This window comes from Archocentrus centrarchus, chromosome 12, assembly GCF_007364275.1.
Source record: "Archocentrus centrarchus isolate MPI-CPG fArcCen1 chromosome 12, fArcCen1, whole genome shotgun sequence".
Taxonomy (NCBI): domain Eukaryota; kingdom Metazoa; phylum Chordata; class Actinopteri; order Cichliformes; family Cichlidae; genus Archocentrus; species Archocentrus centrarchus.
The window spans coordinates 17156937-17181868 of record NC_044357.1 but is presented as its reverse complement, the minus strand read 5'-3'; the positions used below and the strand labels follow the sequence as shown (position 1 = coordinate 17181868).

Genomic DNA, 24932 nt, shown 5'->3' with positions numbered 1-24932 from the left:
TGATGGATGGAGAGCACAGCTTAACGGCAACTGGGAGAATGCGCCACCCAACTTTCCTGGAAGTCATTGGATGGATCAAGAAAAAATGGGCTTCAGTGACAAACCATCCTGTTGGGATTCAGAAAGGCTGGAATAATTGGAACTGCAGCTGACGACGAGTCTGACTAACGCGACACAGAAGAGGAAGCGGCGCTTCGTCTACGGAGTGTACGGAATTGTTTAGAAGTGACACCGAGGATGAAGAATTCAATGGATTGATGGTTTGGTTAACTTGTTAGTATGTTCTTTATGCTATGGTTATCTGAATAACTTAATGTTACGGTAACATACCGAACACGTGTTCGTTGTGCGTCATGTAGCTGAATGTGCTACGTTAGCATAACGTAGGCGTAACCGTGTTCGTCCTGTTCTTTAATCCATTATTATTTTAAATTGCCGTTCAAGATGGAATTTCTGCTCTGAGTCTCGGATTCTATCAACCCCCCCCCCCCCCCCCCCCCCCCCCCCCAAAAAAAGTGCGACTTATAGTCCAGTGCGACCTATATATGTTTTTTTCTTCTTTATTATGCATTTTTTGGCTGGTGCGACCTATACTCCGGAGCGACGTATAGTCCGAAAAATACGGTATATAAAATACAGAAAAACATATGTGGTTGATGTTGTAGTTCCAAAACCTTTGAGGCAAATGCCGGTGTAAATTATTTAGGATGCATAACTCCATAATAATGGACAATCCTCTTTCAGGAGAATGGAGAATCCATTTATGTGCTGTAGCTCTTTTGCAGGCTTTCCAACCATCAAAACCTTTATGCTAACAAGCGACACTTGCCTATTTACTACCTCACACACTGGGCCTGTTTGGGGTTCAGTATCTTGCACCGGGCCACTCTGACCGGTGATCTAACTAATGCGCTGATATTAGTGGCTGACCTGGTGTGCAGCTTTGATTGGTGCATTTATGTAGGGCTTTTAGTGAGTAGACCATTGTTATCATCCACATTTGAAGGATTTGCATCTGTATTATGTAATACCCATTATTCTGTTTTCTGCAATTGAGTGTTCTTATTCAGACATTTTCCAGCAGACGGAAAGTGCTGTGGTTGCTTAATTCAATTCAATTCAATTCAATTTTATTTATATAGCGCCAAATCACAACAAACTGTCGCCTCAAGGCGCTTTGTATTGTGGGTAAAGACCCTACAATAATACAGAGAAAACCCAACAGTCAAAACGACCCCCTATGAGCAGCACTTGGCGACAGTGGAAAGGAAAAACTCCCTTTTAACAGGAAGAAACCTCCAGCAGAACCAGGCTCAGGGAGGGGCAGTCATCTGCCGCGACCGGTTGGGCTGAGGGGAGAGAAAGACATGCTGTGGAAGAGAGCCAGAGATTAATATCAATTAATGATTAAATGCAGAGTGGAGTATAAACAAAGTAAATAAGGTGAATGAGAAGAAACAGTGCATTATGTGAACCCCCCAGCAGACTAGGCCTATAGCAGCATAACTAAGGGATGGTTCAGGGTCACCTGATCCAGCCCTAACTATAAGCTTTATCATAAAGGAAAGTTTTAAGCCTAATCTTAAAAATAGAGTGGGTGTCTGTCTCCCGAATCCAAGCTGGAAGCTTGTTCCACAGAAGAGGCGCCTGAAAGCTGAAGGCTCTGCCTCCCATTCTACTCTTAAGTATCCGAGGAACCACAAGTAAGCCAGCAGTCTGAGAGCGAAGTGCTCTGTTGGGGTGATATGGTACTATGAGGTCTTTGAGATAAGATGGTGCCTGATTATTCAAGACCTTGTATGTGAGGAGAAGAATTTTAAATTCTATTCTAGATTTAAGTGAAAGCACATGGGTGACAACTGCAAATGTTTTTACTAGCCCCCAGTTTCAACTAATATCTACAATCATCAGGTAGAACTCAATCATTTCTGTTAGTAGTACACCATTAAAGTACCCTAAGACCATAGTGAGGATAAAACTGCATTGCTGTGCAAATGTATTCCATCTACCCTGCATGACTGCTTTCAGCCTAGGCAATTAAAGAGCATTACAAATACAGATTAAGCAGAAGAGGTCATTTCAGTATCTGTCTGAACACAATTTTTATTCTCTGGATGAGGCTGCATGCTTCTATACTCACGGTCCATTAAATTTCAGTGTCCCTCAATGATCTCTTGCATTTGTCCCCTGCATATCCAAAGAATTTCAAATTACATGGTTTTCGCTTTGGGGTCTCACATCCCCAGCAGGCCACCTGCACAGATAATAGCTAGAGGATGCTCTCTCACAATTATGGATATGGGAGTGATGTGATGAATACAAGCCACAGCTGAGTATCATCAACAACACAGAAGTACCCATAATTAGAGGAAAGAGCCTCCTCAAGGCTGTTGTAGCATTAACATGACAGTTACCAAAAGTATAGGGTGAAAGGATCTCTTTGGCTCCCTGGTTGTCCCAGCAGTTGCCATAGCAACAAATAAAGTACTGCGGGATTTGTATTGGTGACCAAAAAAATACAGAAATTTGAAGAAAATCTTAAAAAAAAAAAAAAAAAAAGTGTGACCAATCAGATCGCATAGCTGAAATGACAATGTAACAAACTGCTTTAAAAAACACACACACAGAGGAAATGAACTGCAGTTACACACTGACAATGTTGATGCCTCGGAGGAGAAAAATAGTAACAAGCTGCTGTAAAATCTCATGGTATGGTGCTGTGTTTTCTTTTGCAGTTGAGTCAGTTTTGCATTTAACTCTATTCCTTGAGCCTGCCCATAATCCATCTGTAATCTGCTTCCATCACTCATTTAGCACACCATGGAAAGAAATTCAAAAGTGTGTACAAAACGCTGTGTAATCTGAGGAGGCAGTGGCTCGAATTATGGACAGTTCTGCCAGAGATCATTTTGAGGGGAGGATGTTCCCTTTCTGTTAACCCTACTGTACCAAACTGAGTGCAATTCACATCAAGGAAACTCGTAATCCTCAATGAAGTGGAGCGAATGGACTTAAATGGTTTAAAGCGCGCCTGTTTGGATTTTCCTTATTTTCTTTCATACATATAATATTGGATGCTTTATTATTAATATTGGATGACTGGATCATATTGAACATGAGCAAAGTTTCAAATGCGTCAGGCTCTGTATGTCATGGGAAAATAATTTTGTTTTGATTTGGGTATCAACAATCATGTAATTCTACTGGTATTGGTACCAACTACTAAGTTAATAAATGCACATCCATTGTAAAATGACAGAACCTCACTCATCTAGCAGCCAGTACTTCACTGAAGTTTGTTACAGGTTAAACTATGGTTGCTTCTAAAATAATACGGCATTTTAGTTTAATATGAAAAAAAACCCCCAAAAAAACCAAGAGAGACTCCATAAGAACTGAAGAGAGACCCCAAAACTGTTTGGACACTCGTTGCTGAAAAGTGGAACTTGTGTCTTGCTCAGATTTCAAGGAAAAAACAAAGTCAGCAGCAGTTTTTATTTCTGTCAGGCTGGAAAACAGTAATGTGCAGGACCATAGGGAGTACTTCAACTAAAGCTACAGAAATACAAAACTAGAAGAGTAGTCTGCTTTTCCTTCCAGTTATTCATCCGAGGGACTAATCAGTCATAAGCCAGACGTGCTGCTGTAACGCAGCAGAGCTCAACCTTAGGCTCAGGGCTCCCTGCGGACGCATGTGGCGAGGCTGTAGTCACAAAAGTTTCTCCACTAAGTTAACAGGATATAATACAGCACTTTTCTCTGTAGGGCTGTGTACTTTTGGTGTTGTACCTGGCATTCTTTCAAGCTCTAAAGTTCTCAGTCTACCCTCTGCAAGCTAATGAGATCAGAATTAACTTCAAACTGCAACCTTAGCTGACTGCAAAAGTCTCAACTCACTTTTGTATTATTTAACTGAGTTTGGTAATGCAGTTTAGTATTGGTCCCAATGTAAATACAGAATATTACTGGGTGATGAGAAACACTGCTGGCATCTTTTTTTCTCACAGGACATCTCTCTGACCCACAGGGGCACTGGACTCTAACGCCTTTATAATAAAAGTCCTAAATTTGAGCATTTTCTTGCAAAAGATGGCAAACTGGTTATTTCCATCATGTTGCATCATAACACTAAATGCTCTCTTCTCAATCCAGAGATTGCTGAACACTCCTGTAAATGAAAATCATTTTAACTTCTACTTCGTTTATTTCTACAAGTGGCCATTTTTGTTTTATGTGAGGAGCTAGCCCATGCAACAGATTCTGACACAAGCCACACGGCTTTTATTCACAGTTACATCCATGCAACTATTTTTTGCTGTAGTGTAATCAGTGCTTTTCCAAAAAAACACACTTAAAAGACTGACGTTAAAAGAGCTCTACAACATTAGCTTCCAAAATGCAATCAGTTTTTATGACCTGTCAAAGTTGTATTTCAGAGAGATGATAGATACATCTTAAACGTAATTTTACGACCCGCAGGAACCCTGCAATACACCCTCCGTATAAGTTAAAGCTGACCACTATGGGAAAAGTTGTAAATTTAGCTTATTCCAATTCACAAAGCAGCTTTCAATATGTTGAGCTTTGCATCTGACAGAACTGGAAATGAGCCCACACTTGGGTGCCTCCTAATTAACCAGGCTTTCACTGATTCTCCCATGGATGCATTCAGAATACTGCTCCAAAATGACCATTAATTTAAATCAAAGTTAAATTTAACAAATTTAATTTAATGTCTCTATATGTCTTTAAAAGGGTTGACTCTGTTCATCCCGTCACATGACTTGCATTTCAGATTCAAGCAACTGCACCTACAATATCTTACAGCCTGGGCATTTCCTGATGGGCTTGAATCCCACATGGCACTGGACAGATTACTGCTTATTGCCTCTACCAAGGAGGATGTTATTGGTTCAGTTTGCCTATTTGTTAGCAGGATTACTCAAAAAGATTGCATGAAAATATAATCAGAGACACTATAGGATTTGGCCAAACCTAGAAGTGATTAACTTTTGGAGCTGATATGGATCTAGACGTGGATTCAGGAATTTGTGGGAGCACTTTTTACTGTAGCAAGATAGGGAAAAACTGGACATTATAAAGAATATTCAAGACCACATCTTGACCAGTTCATGCAGGTTGTGAAGAGATGTTTCAGCCTTGGCAGAGGTATACAGTCTCAGCCACCTTATATTTCTGAGTGAAGGGTACTCAAAGTTCTGCCAAGGTGTGAACACTTTTAGATATTTTTTGTTATCTTTACAGCAGATAAGCCAAATTTTTACTCTTAATAAGTAATACATGCATTCAACTTGAGCTTTACTATTTAAAGTTTTATAAAAATATCTTAGTGTTAAAGGTAACCCTTACTTGTGTGTGTCCTTCAGAGTAAAAAGCCATGCCTCCGCTCATTTTCCACAAAATCATTTACTATAAAGGAGGAGGAGTAGAACAGAAACGTCTCATTTTCACTCTATATCACTGAATATACTACTTCAATGAAGTTAAACTAGTATGTTCTAACTGTAGTACTGCACATACTCAAATACAAGTCTTCTAAAGGGAAGCATCTCCAGAATCTGCATGTTCTTCAATCAGTTTAAAAAGCAGAAAGAAAAAACAAAACCCGTACCTTTGTTTCAGAGATGGTACTGTAAAAGAGCTGTCCCCGAGTCTGACAGCGCTGTCCGTCCACTGCTATTGTTCAGCACAGGTACTAATTTATTCACTGAACGTTTTGTGTCTCCATCTATTCATTTTTATTGACTGACAGCCGAGAAAAGCTAAGCCTGCCGGTGAGTGCTCGGATTATTTCATAAAACCAAGGCCTAAAGCTGCCAATATCAACATTTGTTTAACTTTTCTGGACGAAATAATAAATAAAACCACCAGTTGGTTGGTTTTGTACCCCTAATGACTTTTCCAAGTTGCAGTCACTCTGCAAATGTGAGTGATGAGCTTATTATTGCTTTACTATGTGTGGGTGTGTATGCTTTGGGCACACACGCTTACTCTTACCTTGCGGCCGTCACTCGCATGGCAGTTGACGTTGAGCGGCGTGAGCAAGGCCATTAGCTTCTCCTCGTTTCCACTCCTGCAAATCCGTGCACACACATACACACACACACACACACACACACACACACACACACACACGTTAGACAGAAAACAATCACTGCCACCACAGAGGATTAGCACCGTTCCTCTGCAGCAGTGTGGGGGAGAGAAAATGAGGAAAAATTAGATAAGAAGCTTGAGATTGAGGAGAAAAGCCTGAGAAATTTGATCTGCAGAAACATACTGACAGAGGAAATGTTTGGAGGATGGACTGATGCTGCATGCACAAGTGTTTTCCTGTAAAACTCAGTGCAATATGCTAAGAAAATCAATTAGAGATGATTCTTTGGCTACCTACCTAAAGAACAATTAAGATTTTGTCTGTACTGCTGATCTGTGTTTCCTGGTTCTTGGACTGACTGGCACGGCATTGGATGGCCACCAGGAAGTGTTGCCAAGGCAACAGCAAATCCAACCACCACCCCCTTGACAGCCATTAAGGAAGAAGCTGTCACATGGTTAAAAAGGGATTATTGTCCTATTCTTTCCATGTTCCTTTCCTCTCCTTTTTGTGTTCTTTGATTAGACCTCTCCTTCCTTCTCTTTGTTTCTATATATTTTTCATTCTGCTTAAAAAAAAAAAAAAACCTTCACATCCACTCCTCTCAGGGTGAACTTTCCATGTCTCCTTACTCTGGTCTACTATACCTCCCATCTTGTCACAGTTCTCTCTCCTTTACCTTTGCTATCCCTCCTGGTCAGTTCTTTACTACTCACTCCTTCTGCAGATTGTCTCAGTCCACCTTTACTTCTAGTATACAGTGTATTTGCTTTTTTTTCTTCCACTCCTTTTCTTTTCTTTTGCTCAGCCAAAGGCTGTTACCAAATACAAAAGAAACTTCCTTTTGATGCATCAACATCTGTTGGATATTTGTTAACACTGTTTAACAGATGTGCAGCCATGAAGATGATATGAAATAACATTCTGAAATATGTTAAGGCTTCTTTCTTGCAGAGTTTGATGCCACTCTCAGGAAGTTGCATCCAGCAGCTGATTGCAAAAAAATAAGTGAAAAAATTTCCCAAATCATTCCTTAAAGTTGGTTAATGGACCAGCTCCTGGGAAGGTCTGTCAGAAATGCTGCTCCTTTACATTCACAGCTCTCATTGAGGTCACAGCTTACCTGCCACAACTAATGGAAAAGAGGAATTCCTGCTTTGAATGTTTCCAATCACAGTGCAGAAGAGTTGAGGAGTGGCACCTGTTGTTTAGGAAATGGCTGCAGTCAAGCACGCCTAAATGGTCACAAGGACGCGTAATGTCTTGACTGATGTGAGCAATGACCAATACGTGAACCATAATGGTGGCATTAGCCTTGAAAGCTGGGCTCATACCAGCTGATTTTGAATCCTCACTGCTGCTCAGTATCTGCCAAAATAAGCAAATATTTTTTAAATGTTTATCAGATTCAGGTATATAAGGTCTTAATTAATCAACAATGCTTTCTTTGAAAACTGTCCAGTTTCCCCAAAGTAGCATTTAAAAATATCATATCATCAGATACCATTTTGCAGATCAGCACAGAGTTTCTTTGTCAGCTGACTGACGGCCTTAAAGGGACAGATTTGCCTCGGTGGGCAGACATCTTTCTGCAGCAGCTGCATATTTTCCTTCACTAATATTTGCTGTCACATACATTAAGAATGCATTGAGTCACTGCATTCCTCTGTACTTATTACTCTTCTACCCCTTAGTAAGGAAGCTATGTGGCCCATAAATGAAAAGATAAAAGGAAAAAAAACAAGCTGAGAACCAAAAACAAAAAACCCATAAGCCATCTGTGGTAGTTTTTTTTCCTTTTGCTTGAACACACACACACACACACACACACACACAATTTTGGAAAATGACGTGTGATAAGCCAGTCAGTGGCTCAGCTGTGAGAGAGCCACAGTGGGTTCATAGTTCACACTTAAACAGCCTACTGACCCCATAATACTGGAGTAATGCTATACAGGGCCAGCTGCTGCCATGTGTGTGTGTGTGTGTGTGTGTGTGTGTGTGTGTGTGTGTGTGTGTGTGTGTGTGTGTGTGTGTGTGTGTGTGTGTGTCTGGAACAGTGAGAGATGGGAGGGGGTCTATTGGTGCGCTCAGCCACCCACACACAATCCTAAATGAAAGCTTTTCCACTTCCACATACCCAGAGATGGAAAAACACACAAATACACACACAGCCCACATGCATTGCCTGCAACCATAACATGCCTCCAAAATGCACAAGTGTCACTGGCTCAAAAGTACTGAGCTTTCTATATCTGAAAAACCTGTCTAGTGTGGGAGCTGAGTTGTGTGCATGGAGAAGGGGAAAAAAGAAAGCTCAAGTGATAAACAGTCTGACAAATAGGGAGCAAAATTCAGTGGATGTAAGTAAACAGGACCATAGAGAAATGGAGAGGAGAGGAGAGAAGAGAAAAACATGAGAGAAGAACACAGAGAAAATGAGAAAGAATGGGGACAGAAAACAACAAAGGAGAAGGAAGGATGGAAAAAAAAAAAACAACAGAAAAATAAAGAAAGGGAAAGCGATGTGGAGGGTGCCAGGAGATGCATGAAGAGTAGAAACAAGAGAAAAGAGTATAGGAAACCACACCATGAGTGAAGCTGAGAAGAAAGTAAGCAAGAGATGAGAGGGAGGCTTAAAGGGCTAAGAAAACAGAAGAGGAGCACAACAAAAATGAAAACAAAGAAGAGCATGCAGAGTCTGGTACTCACCTGCCGCCTCCAGCAGCTCATCCTTCTTGTATTCACCTAGATGGTTACAGAAGATCATGGTGTCAGACAACTGGCCAGTAACACACATCAACCACACACAGACACACATGGTCAAGCAGAGAGAAGAGCATGTAAAGACCCGCACACTGACTACTGAGGGAAGACACCATATTTCTTTCTATCCCTTTCCCCCCCTTCTCCACCTCCTCCTCCTCCTCTTTCTCTCCTCTCTGCTATTCTCACTCAGTGCGCACCCCTCTGGCTCCGGTTGCCGTGACGATGTGTTGCCGGCAGCGACCACAGCACGTGCATTGTTTGGGCGATGAGCGGCGGACTGACACGCGCTCTGCCTCTATCCGTCCGTGTGTCTCTCCATCCTTCTCTCCTTCGCCGCGCTTGTCTCCGGTATCTTGGCCACTGCTCATATTGCTAACAAGCATCCCTCATTCTCCATCAATCTCTGTCCCTCTCTCTCACTCACTCACTCTCTCCTCTTTTTTTCTCTCTCTCTGTCTTCCAGCCTTTTTTTCTCCTGTGGGCTCAGGAGGCGCAGTACCATTTTAAAAAAAGAAAAAGAAAAACAGAAATAAACAAACCCCTCCCCCTGCTTCCTCACCCTCTCTCTCTCGCCCCTCTCTCTCTCCTCTCACATAGCCCTGCCTCCCTCTCACACTATAGTCTAAACACACTCACACCTTCCTTTATGTCTGTTCTGGCAGGGAAACAGAGGGGGGGGGAGGAACAGAGCCGGAAGACGGCGGGAGGCAGCAGCCGGAAGAGAGAGAGAGAGAGAGAGAGAGAGAGAGAGAGAGAGAGAGAGAGAGAGAGAGAGGAGAGAGACACAGACACAGAGAGAGAGAGACACAGACAGAGAGACACACAACAGACAGACAGACACACACAGACAGACAGACACACACAGACAGACAGACACACACAGACAGAAGAGAGACAGACAGAGAGAGAGAGAGAGAGACAGAGAGACAGGAGAGCAGAGAGAGAGAGAGAGAGGAGGAGAGAGACAGAGAGAGAGGAGAGAGAGACAGAGAGAGAGAGAGAGAGAGAGAGAGAACAAGCGAGACAGAGAGCGAGGAGAGAGAGAGAGAGACAGAGAGAGACAGAGAGGAAGAGAGAGAGAGAGAGACAGAGAAGTAGACAGAGAGAGACAGAGTAGAGACAGAGATAGAGATAGAGAGAGAGAGAGACATAGAGAGAAGAGAGATAGACCCAGATATAGAGATATAGTATATACATCTATATATATATATATATACAAATATATATATATATATATACACATATATATCTATATATATATATATATATAGATATATATATATATTATATATATATACTATATATATATATATATATATATATATCTATATTACTGACATAAATAAGTTAAGAGAAAACAGGTATATATATGAAAGATGGCACATTTAAAATGGATGAATACATGAAATGGAAAGATTATATGGAAAAGTAAATTAAGAAGGAATCAACACAAATTTAAATCACATTTTAAAATTTTGTTACATTTACATTAATTGAGTAATTTGTTCTTTTTTCACCCATTTTGACAGTTTCAGTCTTCCACAGCAAGCTACTTTGGTTACTTTAGAAATGCTGCCATCAGTTTTCATTGTCTGAAGCACATATAAAAAAACAGGCAAACACTGGGAAAGTGTTTTCAGAATCAGCGGCTGCTTTTTCAATTTAACACACATATACGCAAACATGTATTTGATGACAGCACAATAAATATTGTGGCTGGAGGCCATCTCTAATGCAATTTCAGCATCAGCAACTATAATTATAAATGCTGGAAAATAAGGCTCACATTCTTTACTCACATTAAGTTGTGAGATTGGCAAGTCACAGAAGTAAAGAACAGACACAAATGCAACAGCTGTGGCAGAGATATCCCTTTAGTCCCCAGTGTCAGTCATGCTCCAAAAACATTGGATTATACAATTCCTCAGATGATTTAGATGCCTCTACCACCTAAATACCCACTTATGTCAACACTATAACAAAGCTTTCTTTTTATCTTTATCATCAGGGTTGTTTTTAATCTTTGGGAATCTCCCTTTAGACCTACAGACAACAGGCTTCACACCCTTGAGTTGTCCTCCTTGTGATGGGCAAACTTAATATCGTGTAAAATCCCTGCTGATTTCCTGTAAATTCAGTCGATGGTCAGCTTACCTGAAAGTAAACTCTATGGCTTCTACATTACATATACACTCGCCGGCCATTTTGTTAGGTACACCTGCTCAAGTGCATGTTATTGCAAATATCTAATCACCCAATCACGTGGAAGCAATTCAATTTAGGCATGTAGATAAAGTCAAAACGGTTTCTGCTGGCCATGTCCCTTTATGAGCACATGGCTGATGACTGTTTCTAGCAGGATAACACACCATGACACAAAGCTCAAATCATCTCAAACTGGATTCTTGAACATGACAATGAGTTCACTGCGCTCAAATGGCCTCCACAGTCACCAGATCTCACTCCATTGGAGCACCTTTGGGGTGTCCAGGAACAGGAGAGTCATATCACAGCAGCAACTGTGTGGTGTTATGCTGACATGGACCAAATATCTGAGCTTGCTGAATCCATGTCATAAAGAATTAAGACGGTTCTGAAGGCCAAATTGGGTCCAATCCACTACTAGCAAGGTGTACCCAACAAAGTGTCTGGTGAGGCACATCTTATGTTTAATCTGTTTACTTATGCAAAAGCAAGTGGTTATGTTTTTAATGCAGCTTTGTGACCATTGATATTTGCTCTGCACCTAGGAGTTTTTAATGATATGGAAAATCAGAGTTTGGTTACAACATATTAAGCACATACTCTAACAAGGTACTTAAGCTACTTTATCATGAGATCAACCTTAGGCATGAAGCTTAGGGCTTGAAAAGTAATTTTTTTCCCCTCTGGCTTGGTTTGGTCTGTTGCTGCAGCATGTTAAAAAGGGTCCACTTGAAATTTTTATTAAAAAAAAAAAAAAAAAAAAACTTCAGTAGATAAAAACAGAAGCTGTTAGCAGTGCTGGTTCTTCAGTAAAATGTGGTGAAAGAGAAAATGAACATATTCCACTTGTTTAGCTTTAAATATTACAGGAAGACAGACCTACTGTAAGCATTGTAAACAACAACTTCTACAGAAAACTGACTTTACCAAGTACAGCTTACCCAGTAAAACAAGTGTCTTTGTGACTTCTAATGAAAAGTGACATGACGCCTCATTCAAACATAAGATATGATATTCACACGAATGGACCCAACAAAGTTCCTCTCTGAGTGTGACTACAGAGAAAGGAAAGTGTATAAAATTTAAATGGGAAATTAATAAATAATCAAAAGAAGATGAAGAGGTAACTATGATAGAGATAACTGGAAAGAGGATGAGGAGGATTTGCTGTGTGTACATGGAGCAGACGGAGGGGTGGGGTGTAGGCCGAGGAGCAAAGAAGAAAGGTTACAGAGAAGGAAAAAGAGGGAGGAGGGAGGAACAAAGGATTTGCAGATGAAAGAGAGAAGGGATGATTAGGGATCTGGAAACTGACATGCACGGATTTGACACAGTATAATTGGTGTTGGGGGGCTAAGGCGGAACAGCGAGAGGAAGAAGAAAAGGGGGGAGACGGAGGGGCACAGACAGGAAGGACAATAGAAAAAATATGAATACAAAGAGAAAAGAGAGACATGTAGAGAGAGATCAGGAAACCAAATTAAAAGATGTAGTACAGAACCAATTTATGACCTGAGACAGATTCATTTTTCCATTACACACCTGACAGTCTCAATCCCTGCAGCCAGGTGCATTATATTATTCTAATCATTATTAGAATTATTACTCACATTATAGAACTTTTAATTTTAAGCCGAATAGTAATGAGCATCACAGACAACTTACATTTTTTTCTTATTAATTAGACTGCATTAATGACACTTATATAAACATTTTTATTTATTTGGGGTGTTTACTGTTTAGCGGGGGACTTGTCTTCTGCATACTTGGCCAACCTCCTTCACAATAGATCTTCATCTCGCTCAGTTAGGTCAAGTACTCTGTCCCAAACAAAAGCCCAACTACCTGGGGTGAATGAGCCTTTCACAGTTTGGTACATGACCTTTGAATTTCTGTCTGCATCCCTCAGATTTGCCCACGTGGATGTGTTTAAAAGTCAGCTAAAGGCATATCTGTTTAGACAGGCATTTACGAAATGGATATACCAGATCTGATTTTATTGTTTGGGAATTTTTTATTCTTTATTATGAACTTCACTGAACTCTAGCCTTTCATTTCCTTCATTTAAACTCTGCACTCACTGCCACATTATTAGGTATACCTGCTCAGACATGGTCAAGACAACCTGCTGAAGTTCAAACCGAGTATCAGAATGGGGAAAAAGGTGACAGACGTGACTTTGAACGTGGTGCTGCTGATACTAGGATATACTAGGATTTTCCTGCACAACCATCTCTAGGGTTTATAGAAATGATCTTTAAAATCCAGCAAGGGGCAGTTCTCTGGGTGAAAATGACTTGTTGATGCCAGGGGTCAGAGGAGAATGATCAGCCTGATTCAAGCTGTTAGGAAGGCAACAGTAACTCAAATAACTGCTTGTTACAAACAAGATATGTAGAAGACCATCTCTGAATGCACAACACCTTGAAGCAGGTGGGCTACAGCAGCAGAAGACCACACCAGGTGCCACTCCTGTCAGCTAAAAACAGGAAACTGAGGCTATGATTCACACAGATTCAGCAAAACTAGATAATAGAAGATCAGAAAAAAATGCTGCCCAGTCTAACAAGTCTCGATTTCTGCTGCAACATTTACATGGTGGGGTTAAAATTTGCTGTAAACAACATGAAAGCAAGGCTCCATCCAACCTGATATCAACAGTTCAGGCTGCTGGTGATTGTTGTAATAGTGTGGGAGATAGTTTCTTGGCACACTCTGGGTACCTTAGTACCAGTTGTGCATCATTTAAACAACACAGCCTGCCTGAGTATTGTTGCTGACAGTGTGCATTCCTTTATGAACAAGGTCAGCAACAACATGGTCAGTAAATGGTAAATGGACTGCTTCTTATATAGCACTTTCCTACTCTAACTGAGCACTCAAAGCACTTTTAACATGCCTCATTCATACAAGCACTATTTTCTGTACCCAAATGCTTTCTATCTAACATTTATACTCCAATGGAAAGCACTTTGGGGTTCAGTATGCAGACTCAAACCGGGAATCAAACCTTCCAATTAGTAGATGACCTGCTCTACCTCCTGAGCTGCAGCCACCCCAAGTGGTTCAGTCTAAATTAATGTTCATAAATGGCAGCGCCCGTGTTGTGATGGCTGCCTCATGTCACAAAAATCAGATCATCTCCAACTGGTTTTCTAGAACATGACAATGGGTTCAATGTAATCAAATGACCTCCACAGTCACCAGATGTCAATCCAACAGAGCACCTTTTGGATGTGTGCTGTTTCATCATGCATGTGCAGCAAACAAATCTGCAGTAACTGAGCGATGCTATCTGAATATTTCAGTGCATTTTTTAATCTATACCACGAAAAATTAAGGCAGTACTGAAGGCAAAAGTGCAAGTGAAGTATACCTAATAAAATGGCAGGTGAGTGTATATCCCTTCTAATTGCAGTTCTTTTTCCAATAAATTCTGTTCTGCTTTGATATTCTTGTGTTCTCTCTGTTAATTTTGCATTGCTTCCCTCCATTATTCCATTATTTCCATCATTGCTTCTGCCCTTTGTAAAGCTTGTTTGTGAAAATATTTTTTTTTAAAATTGCTTTTCCTTTTCTTTTGCTGGAAGTCATATCAATTTGTCACATTTTAAACTTCTTTCAGAGTTCAAAGAGTTATGACACTTTGAACTTTACTGGGTTCAAATCAAGCTTTTAAGCCTCGAGACGTTTTGATATTCAAGAGTGGGTGTCAGTGGGTGAGGTCATCATGACATTAACCTCGCTGTGCTGCAGTGTTTTTTAAACAAATAAAATATATTTCTTAAGTGATTCGACTCCCACTATTTTCACCTTTCAGACTTGCATTTTTGCATTAAAATGCTTGCCTCCTTCACTTAAGGTCTCCAATAAAAGCAACATTTTGAGTTATGACTAGTGACAGGAAGGGAGTGACTCAGCCTCCTAATTCAATTTAAGCAAAACTGACACCTGAATGCAAACACATTCAGTGTTATTATGTTTAACTGAGCGTGCTGTCACACATAGTGCAGAAATGAAGCAACTGAAATGTAGACAAAATCAGATTTTCTTGTTCGAGCACAGGATGATTCAAAGATGCTTTGGAAGCTATAGTAATTTAAACCAACTCTGGCTCGGCAGTTTTAATTAGCATCTCTCTCTCACACACACACACTACACACACACATCAAGTAAGAACAGCAAAAGGTTAGCTGTTAGTTCTGCTGCTATTTTGCTTCTAGGCGTCAGGCACCACTTCAAAACATAACTAATAACACATATTCCCTTTTGATAGTGGTCAGCTTTCAGAACAATTGTGAAAGTTGGAAAGAAAGCTCACCTACTTTAAACCTGGAAATTTCAGTTTTAAAAATATTTAAAATGCAAATAATGTAAAAACTGTATATTAAAGAGCAACGCTGTGTAGTATTTTGGGGTCAGAATGCACATTTAAGCCAATTTGTGATGGTGCCAAATTTTAACTCCTCTGCAAAAAGGTCAGCTTTCCTTCAGCTGTTTCCTTCACTGAAGAGGCATTCAGATGGCACTGGTTTTTCAGAGGCTTATTCAAGTAAATCAGCTTGCAGCAACTGTTACAAATATGTTTGAACTGTGATAATGTTAAACAAAGCTAAAGGGTCAGAGGTCAAATGTAATTCTAAGTATTGAGGGTCTTTCTCAGCATTAAATCATGGCTGGAGTGAAGATTTTTTTTAAATTGGACAGCATGTGGCACTCTAAAACAATTTGCGTCCACTGGATCAGCTGTATCCAAAGCAGGATCAGGCAGACCAAAGTCACTGCCACCATCAGAAAATCAATACATCAAGCTTTGTCCACAGGCAGTGTAAAGAAAATTCATTACAGATAAAGACTTTGCAGAATAAAGAGCACAATCTGGAAAATACCCGACAAAAGAACACGGCTAGTAGTGGTCTCAGAGGAACCTCTTCACGGGAGTAGTAAACAAGGCCAAAGAGATACTTGAGTTAAGCCATGCCACAGATAATAATAGGAAAGAAATCCTTTATATTTAAATTTGATATTAGGTGGCTTTCATGTAAGAAAAGAGAATGATATCTACAGTGGCTCAAATCTACAGTGACACACAGTGGAGGGTATACTCAGGTCTGTGGTGTTTTTATCTACTCTGGAGTTGGACAACTGAGCAGGCAGGCTCAACCAAGGACAAGCAGCACTTCACTTTTTCAGAGAGATGCTCCACCTTCTGGTTTGTATTATACTGCATTAGGATAATAAGCTTAAAGAGACCTTATCCCTTTAGCAGCGGCAATTGCCACGATACCTGTTACTTGCCGTGAAACAGCTGGTTAACACAGAGCATATCACCACTGAGACATCTGATCAAATGCACTTTAAATTATCGTAATTACATGACTGTCCTGTAGGAAAAATTCAAATGGTTTCTGAAAGCTGAGAAATTGCGCTTACGTGCACTACATAAGTTTATTGCAATAAATTTTGCAGGAAGTCCGTGAATGGCTGCACTTTTGATGTTAACGGGAACGCCAGCAGACCCATGGTAAATAAAGGGTTAAAGCTTTGCAAGAACTACTTGAACACACCAATAACCAAGAAGTGCTGACTTTCATGGACTTTCCTCCAGTCTCATGACCTCAACTCCAATAAACATCTGAAGACTGAGAAAGGCAAAGCTTCCTGATATGACAATAAGCACCATCAGGGTGGAAAAGCATTTTGCATGATGTGCCAGCATGCGTGCTGCTTTCATTTAAGCAATGCCAAAAGATATTCTGAAATTCTTGTACACTGTGCAGTCCGCCACATGTCTTCTAATGCCCACTTAAGGTTGCTCCAAAAGTGAGTCATTCCTCCATAAACCCCCATGTTAAAATGTCATTTTTAGAGCATTAAAATGCATGTTTACAGTCTGGTACAATAATCAGTTATTTGAGGTGTGGAAAAGATGACTGTGGTAACTGCACAGGATTAAACTAACTTTGTAGTGCAGAACAAGAAGAGAGAAAACTACAACAAATGTAGACAGTAGGAGAAATCCAATCAGGTAGCTAGCAACTACTCATCACACATAATTAGAGGTAAATATAACAATAATAACACCAAACCTCTCTACAGTTACACTGATATCATGATGTTCATACTGCAGAATTGCTGCATGTGAAATAGTAATTATCATGGTCACTGGATCATGATTGTAACATATCAGGAGTCTCTGTGTGATTCCCACCTCTTTATTTTATTACATTTCTTGCTGCACATTTCCCTTCCAGAAGGTCACATTTGGCATTAATTCTTAATCAATGTGTCACTTAAAATAAAGTAGAAATACGAAAAAAATAGTACACTTTTTTTTTTTTTTATTTAGGAAATAGAAAGAAAGGAATAATCCATTGCACTCCATAACAGTATGTTGTTAAAAAATAATGTCTAATTTACAGAAATCTGTGTCATTTCAGTTTTCTTTTTTTAAACCTGCTTTTTTTGGTGTGCTTTTTCTGGTTGCAAAGTTACTGGAATGCTTCTTTAATCAGTTATAAACATGCAAAAATACTAAACAAGCAATTTATCATTATTTTGCTGCCAGGATAATGCAACACAACTGGGATGAAAAAGAAAAAAAAAAAAAGAACAGCAAAGGGTGTGAACAGATGGCTGCTTTTAAAACAAACTGCGTCAGGCCATGACTGCTCACTCATGATAAGTTGATAGCGAGTCAGGGGGGCAGCACAACACTTTAAAATGTCACATATTAATAGGAGACTATTCCTTCAGATTCTAGCTGCATGTTTGGATGCATGTATTTTGAGTAATAACAGACGGGCAACTACGTGGTATAAGAGAAAGATGTGTTTTAGTATGTATGAACACATCTGAAAGAGTGTGTGTTTGTGTGTGTGTGTGTGTGTGTGTGTGTGTGTGTGTGGTGTCGACAATCCTGCTGACTCCAAACAGAAGAGACAAGGACATGTTAAAGCTCAGGACAGGCTAGCTGCCTCCTGAATGATGATATTATGCGCGTGTGTGTGTGTGTCTGTGTGTTTGCCAGACAGTGCCTTGGCAGAGTGCAGTAGACACCGGCAATCACCATTTGAATTCCAATTGTTGTGTGCTTGAAAGTAGCTCTTTTTTTTTTTCCGCATATGTGTGTTTGTGTGAATGGCTGTACGTGTGTGTGTCCAGGGTCGTACAGCTCAATGTCAAACAGTCACAATTCTTAAATATATATATATATATATATATATATATATATATATATATATATATATATATATAGCCCATGCAGAAAACATCCCATACACTGGATGCATATGCGTATAATAAATGGCTGTACAAGCACAGACTATGCTGACTGGACCATGAGTCGCCTTAGTGCCCAGCTGTCTGCTTGCGTGTATTTGTGTTCAAATCAAATATCATTTACTGTAGAAGCAGTTTATCTGCTGCTCTACAACAACCAGCTTGAGTCAGGAGCCGAGCGATCCACTTATAACCTCAGCAAGGTCGCAACTGCTGAGGTTGTAAGTGGATCTGTGTGCACTGAGACCAATCAAATGCGGGTGGGGGAAAAAAAATAAATAAATGTGAGGTGGACGGAAATTTATAAGAGAGGTTGTTTGGGCACTTTGCTGGCTGCCTCGGCTTACTTCATACACACTCACCGCTTACACTGTGTGATTAATCGCTTCATTGTAGTGCACCAAAGAGAGCCGCTTTGGATTAATTGTGTTTTTTGGCCACCCACCCCACCATCTTTTATTTTGCTGAGTTTTGTAAAAGTAAGAATCTCGATGTATTAGCAGTGTATACCTCTACAAATCAGGCCGTAATTCATCTGATAGAACGTCGCTGTGTGCCTACCTGTGACCTTGAGTGGGTAAAGTCAGATCATCTTATATAAACTGTGCTTTTAATTGAGGTTATTCTGGGACGATTACTATCACTGTGGATGCAGACAAAGCTGAGCAAAAGTGTGTTCAATGGCGGGAATGTTCTATAGCACCTTTAAAAATCCACCAATCAACCACTGAATGGAGGTCTTAGCCTTCCCAAATGTTATGTCTGGCAACAAATATCACTGGTAAACAACTAAGGAGATCTCCCAGCAGTCCTCTACTTAAATAAAAATGTTTATTTAATATATTAACTGTGAAGTTCTTTGTGACTATTTAGTGGGCAATATATTCAGCTGCGTCTCTTGTGAGTCTCTCATCCTGCTGTCCACTGTCTTGGTAGTAGTCACAGATTTGCTTTACAGCCTTAAGCAGCTCGCTGGTTGTAGTGACCTGCTGTAGGTTCTGCTTGGAGTGGACACTTGATCTCTGAGTGAGCAGGAGAGCAGAACAAGGACTACCATACTATGCTGGTTAGCAGCTACTAAACTTTTCTAAGTAAGATTGAGGGGATGGTAGTAAATCAACAGCAGATCTCAACTAGATGAAAACAAAACTAAAAGTAAAGGATGTGAACCAGTGAAATGCTAACATGACTTGCCAGTATATGAATGTCTGGCCAAGTAACATCTATGTGTGGGATGCATCTCTTGCAGCTAAAAGCAAAAGAAGAAATTAAATCATATTTGGCTGAAGATCACCCCCCCCCCCCCCCCCCCCCCCCCCCCTTCTGCCTTAAAACGTTCCTTCCAATGTAATGTCTAAAAAGGTGGAAGGCAGCCAATTGACACTTGCTCAAGGGCCCCTCTGCTGAATGGCAATACCTTTGATTTGAACCTTTTCTAACTTTTCACCAGCAGCTACAGCAACTCTAATTTTGAACATATCGGGAAACTTGATAGCGTGACCAAAAGCCAGAAACACCCCAGCGTGGTCAGCGTCGTCACTGCCGGTTGAAAAGATATAAAAGGACAGGAATGAGGCCGGAGCAGACTCTCCTCATTCACAGCCACATAACGTTGGGTTACATAACGTAATCCCTGGTTCTTTGATAACAGAGTGAGGTGTTTCACTATGGGAATCGCCTTGGCGTGACCAACTACGGAAGCTCCAATGACACCACGTCTGTCTGCGACAGACCTGTCAAGCCGTGCTCAGGGCCCCGCCCCTCCTACTATCACGGCTGACCAGCTCCTCCCTACTCATTCTAAGCAGATTTCTTTCCGTGCCCAAGCAAGGAGGGAAGTGATGGTGAAACACCTCACTCTGTTATCAAAGAACCAGGGATTACGTTATGTAACCCAACGTTCTTTTTCTAACTTCGTTCGGTGTTTCACTATGGGAGATATAGCCCACTCCCGGATTGCGCCAGCCCTCCCGAAGCTGTGCTCCAGTGCTGCCCAGGATCTCAGCTCAGACCTGAGGCACTAGACTCCAGGACTGCCTGAGCCAGGGATGACTGAGCGACATCCAGTCTAAAAACCGCACAAATGTGTGTGGTGTAGCCCAACTCGCTGCTGCACAGATATCCTGGACTGACACCCCTCTGAACAAAGCCCAGGATGTAGCCATGCCCCTAGTAGAATGAGCTCGAAGCCCCGATGGGGGCTGAGTACTCTTACAGCTATAGGCTAGAGTTATAGCCTCTACAATCCAATGAGACAGCCTCTGGCGGGACAAAGGCCTGCCCTTGTGGGGGTGGGCCCAGGAAACAAACAGCTGATCAGATTTCCTGAACCCAGCTGTTCTGTCCACATATGACCCCAAGGCCCGCACAGGGCACAATGTGTTAAGCCTGCGCTCCTCTACAGAGGAAAAAGGCGGGGGTGAAATGCCAGCAGTTCTACTGTGGGGCACCTGTATGATGACTCTATCACCTTAGGGACAAAGGCTGGGTTTGGCCTCAGGCATGCTTTAGTAAGACCAGGGGCCAACTGTAAACAAGAGGGGTGAATGGACAAAGCCTGTAACTCACTAACTCGCTTGGCTGTAGTTAGAGCCAGCAGCAGAGCGGTTTTAAGTGAGAGAAATTTCAACCCTACAGCCTCGATTGGCTCGAAGGGGTGGTAGGAGAGTGCATCCAAAACTAGTGATAAATCCCATAATGGGACCAGTGGCCTTGAGACTGGGAGCTTACGGCGTGCCCCCTTCATGAAGCGACACACAAGAGGGTGCTGACCAATAGGTTTATCACCCAATCCCACATGGCAGGCTGAAATAGCTGCCAAATAGACCTTTATTGTGGAAAAAGCTTTCCCTCCGTCCAGCAAATCCTGAAGAAGAAAACACAGCAACTCCACCACAGAGCACTGAAAAGGGATAACCTGCCTTTCATAGCACCATTCTTCAAAACACGCCATTTACAACTGTAAAGAGAGCGTGTGGAGGAAGCTCTTGCATTCTGAATGGTGTCAATAACCTTCAGAGGCAGACCCGCAGCATTCAAATTCGACCTTTCACGGGCCAGGCCCACAGAGCCACCCGGTCTGGGTGAGGATGATATATCTCCCTCGCGCCTGAGACAGAAGGTCCCGGGATGGGGAGCGGCCACGGTTCGCCCGCCAGGAGCTGAATTATTTCTGCTAACCAGTGTTTCGACGGCCACCGTGGCGCTATTAAAATTAGCGACAGCCCCTGATCTCTCACTCTGATTAGGGTTGGAGAGATAAGGCTGAGAGGCGGAAAGGCATATAGCAGTGTGTCTGGCCATGGGTGGGCCAGAGCGTCCATGCCCAGTGGGGCGACTGGGTCTGACAGGGAGAAAACAGTGGGCAATGTGTGTTTTCCTGCGAGGCGAAGAGATCTACGGCAGCCCGGCCGTATTTCTGCCATATCTGCTCCACCACCTGCGGGTGAAGTCGCCAATCTCCGAACAACGGGTTCCCTCTGGACAGGAGGTCCGCCCCCCTTTTCAGATACCGGCACGTGAGTTGCCCGAAGGGAGAGGAATTTGTGCTGCTCCACACAATTATTCCCTGGCCAGTCTGTGCAACTGCAGGGAACGAGTACCACCTGGCGGTTGATATAAGCAACTACTGTAGAGTTGTCTGTTTTCACCAAAACATGTCGGACCCTGGGATACGGCAGAAAATGCCTTAGAGCTAAGCGCACTGCGTGCAGCTCCAGTATGTTGATGTGAGCCCGAGAGACCTCCGAGACCAAACACCATTTACTGCCCTCCCCATCATGTTGCGCCCCACCCTGACAGAGATGCATCTGTGGTCAGGGTCATCCTGGATGACACCGCGCCCAGAGGTACTCCGCCGCAAGAGCTGCTGGGTCCTCCAAGTTGGAGAGCCGCTATACATGATGGGTGTTTTTTTACACTGCGACCGAGATGGCGGTGAGGGCACAGAGTAGGGACGTGACCCAACGTGAAAATCCCTCATCATAAGCCAGCCCCAAATGCACCACATTTATTACGAGGCCATAAGGCCGAGGAGGCGGAGACAGAGCCGGAACGCACGACTTTCCCCACTTGAAAGAGGGAGAGGCACTGAGTGAAGGATGCGATCCTGCGCTCTGAAAGCGTGACACGATAAGATCTGGAATCTAAAATGAGCCCCAGATATTCCGTATACTGTGCGGGTTTCAAGCGGCTCTTTTCCAGGTTGATTTTGAAGCCGAGCTCCGTAAGGTGGTTTGCCACCACCCTGGAATCTCTGATCGCCTGCTCCCCCGCGATCGGCGAGCATATCAGATAATCGTCTATGTAAGAGAATATTCTGATGCCGCTGTTCCTTAACGGAGACAGCGCTGGCCTCCACACATTTGCTGAACACCCTTGGGCTAATGATAGCCCGAATGGGATAGTCTGAAACTCGTATGCTGCGTTCTGATAGGCGAACCTGAGATATTTCCTGTGTGGAGGATAAATGGGCGATGTGAAATATGCGTCTGAGAGGTCGATTGTCACAAACCAATCGTCTGGGTGAACGGGCCCGACAGAGCGCTTTGGTGTTGAGCATTCTGAACGTGTACTTTCTCAAGTGTTTGTTCAATACACGTAGATCTAAAATGGGCCGGAGAGAGGAACCCTCTTTTTTTGGAATGAGGAAATAGCGGGAGTAAAAGCCCTGCTGAGCCTCCTCGCTCGGGACGCTCTGATCGCCTGTTTGCGTAACAGGGAAGCAATTTCGTCTCCAATACGCTTGCTGACTCTCCCTTGGCCACTGAAATCAACTTTCCGTTGAATTTCGGTGGTCTCATTGCGAACTGAAGCCTGTATCCTTGGGAAATGGTGGCCATAACCCAGGATGACTGCTCATGCGCGCCATTGCTCCAGCCGCGCAGAGAGCGGGCCCAATGAACACGTGTGACGTCACCTCTGCCCCCCGCATGGAGGTGTCCCCTCTCGCGAAGAGCGCCAGCTCCATCCGCAGGGAACGTAGTGACATGACAGTGACTTCTTTCATTTTTTTCATTTTCTTTAAACTGGGGGGACATTCTGCCCTTGGCAAACTGCCTGGTTGCAGGAATGCACACTTTATTTCTTTTGAACCCCCGAAACACAATGAAGTGTCTGAAAACTTTGGGCAGTGCTTGGTGACACTGATAGATTGCTTGAAGTGAATAATGAAACCGGGGAAGTGCATGGTGACACTGCGACCTTTGACCCCACATCTCCTCTCTCTGAACTAGGTGTGGGAACCGAGAGAGGGCTCCTGATGAACTGGGAACCCCAGGAGCCTCTGAACCATGAACCCTGGGAGGTGTGGTTGCCTCTTCCAGCACCTTCCTCCTCTTTGAGGGAGGAGAGAGAGGGTGATGCACAACGTTGCAGGCTTGCTAGGGCTGAACGCTTCTTCTTCCCTCCCCGGGGTGTGACGTTCGGTTCTTTGCAGCAGCTGCTGCAAAGGAGTGTTTGCCCCAAGGCCTTGGGTTTTCTGCCTTGACCTGGTGGGAAGGCTGCAGTCTTGCCGCTTGCCTCTGAACTTTAGCCCCACTCTGCCTACCCCTCACGGCTGCAGCTGCTGCTGCGAAGCCTACTCTAGGCACTGGTGAGATTGTGGGTTCACTTTCTGGGTAAGCAGAGATTGAAAGCTTCTCCCTCCTGCTTTCTGAGAGTGCTTGTCTCTCTCATTTTCTCCAAAGCTGGGCCAAAGAGACCCTTGGCTGGGTCATAGGCTGCATCCATGATTTCCAGCCTTCTGAGTGTCTCCCAATCCTGACAGGTTTAGCCATAAAGCTCTCTCACCTGAGACTGCAAGACCATTACACGCCCACAAACCCTGGACTGCTCCCCTGGAGGAGCGTAGGATGAGATCGTTGACCACACAGATCTCATCCCAGAGGGCCGGGTTTGGAGACCCCGAGTCCAGCTGACGGCCCATGTCCTCTAAAATCTCTGCCTGCTAAGCTGACAGCAGTGTAACCGCATTAAGGGAACACACCGACTGTGCTGAATATTGTACCTCCTTTGATGATGGATGCGGTGAGGCGATCCATCTTACTGGGCAGAGAAATATAGAAGAAGCTGAAACTGACCTCGGGTTAGGGTGAAGGTGATAAGCCACTGAAGCTCAACTGCTGGGGTCCGGTCAGCCCCAGCTCACCCATTCCTTGCATCTCCAGCTTAGAGCAGCCCTGGGTAGGAAGCTTGCTCTTAAAAGGGCTAGACCAATAGCGACTCATTTCTTTCATGCAAGCAGGCACTGCTGGCAGAAGCTGTCTTTGCAGTGGTGAGGCTGGAGGGAGCCTCTGCATCATACAGGTCACGTTCTGCCCCTTCAGCCGCCGGCTGCTGGCCATTGGATGCCCAGCTTGGCCGCAGCCCGTTTGGCAAACATCATACAGTTGCTGTCCACTGGGGGTACAGCTTCAGCCCCACTTGGGGGCCTGGACTGCTGGGCAGGGAAGGTGGAGTCATCCTCCTCTTCCTCCATGTATTCTAGGCCGAGGAGTCGGAGTTGGCATCGCCATCCGCATCCCTCATCCGCCGGCTCACCCCAGTTTGGGTCGAGGAG

General features: G+C 43.0%; 1 protein-coding gene across 1 annotated transcript in view; it reads right to left on the bottom strand.

The window, feature by feature from the left end:
• Positions 1–24932, bottom strand: part of tnksa (tankyrase, TRF1-interacting ankyrin-related ADP-ribose polymerase a) — a 127178-nt gene that overhangs the window by 71618 nt on the left and 30628 nt on the right. The window contains exons 5-6 of the mRNA XM_030742249.1: positions 8832–8866; positions 6019–6096 (exon numbers count right to left, since the gene is read on the bottom strand). Coding sequence (XP_030598109.1) covers positions 6019–6096; positions 8832–8866 — 113 coding nt within the window. The remainder of the gene's footprint in view (positions 1–6018; positions 6097–8831; positions 8867–24932) is intronic.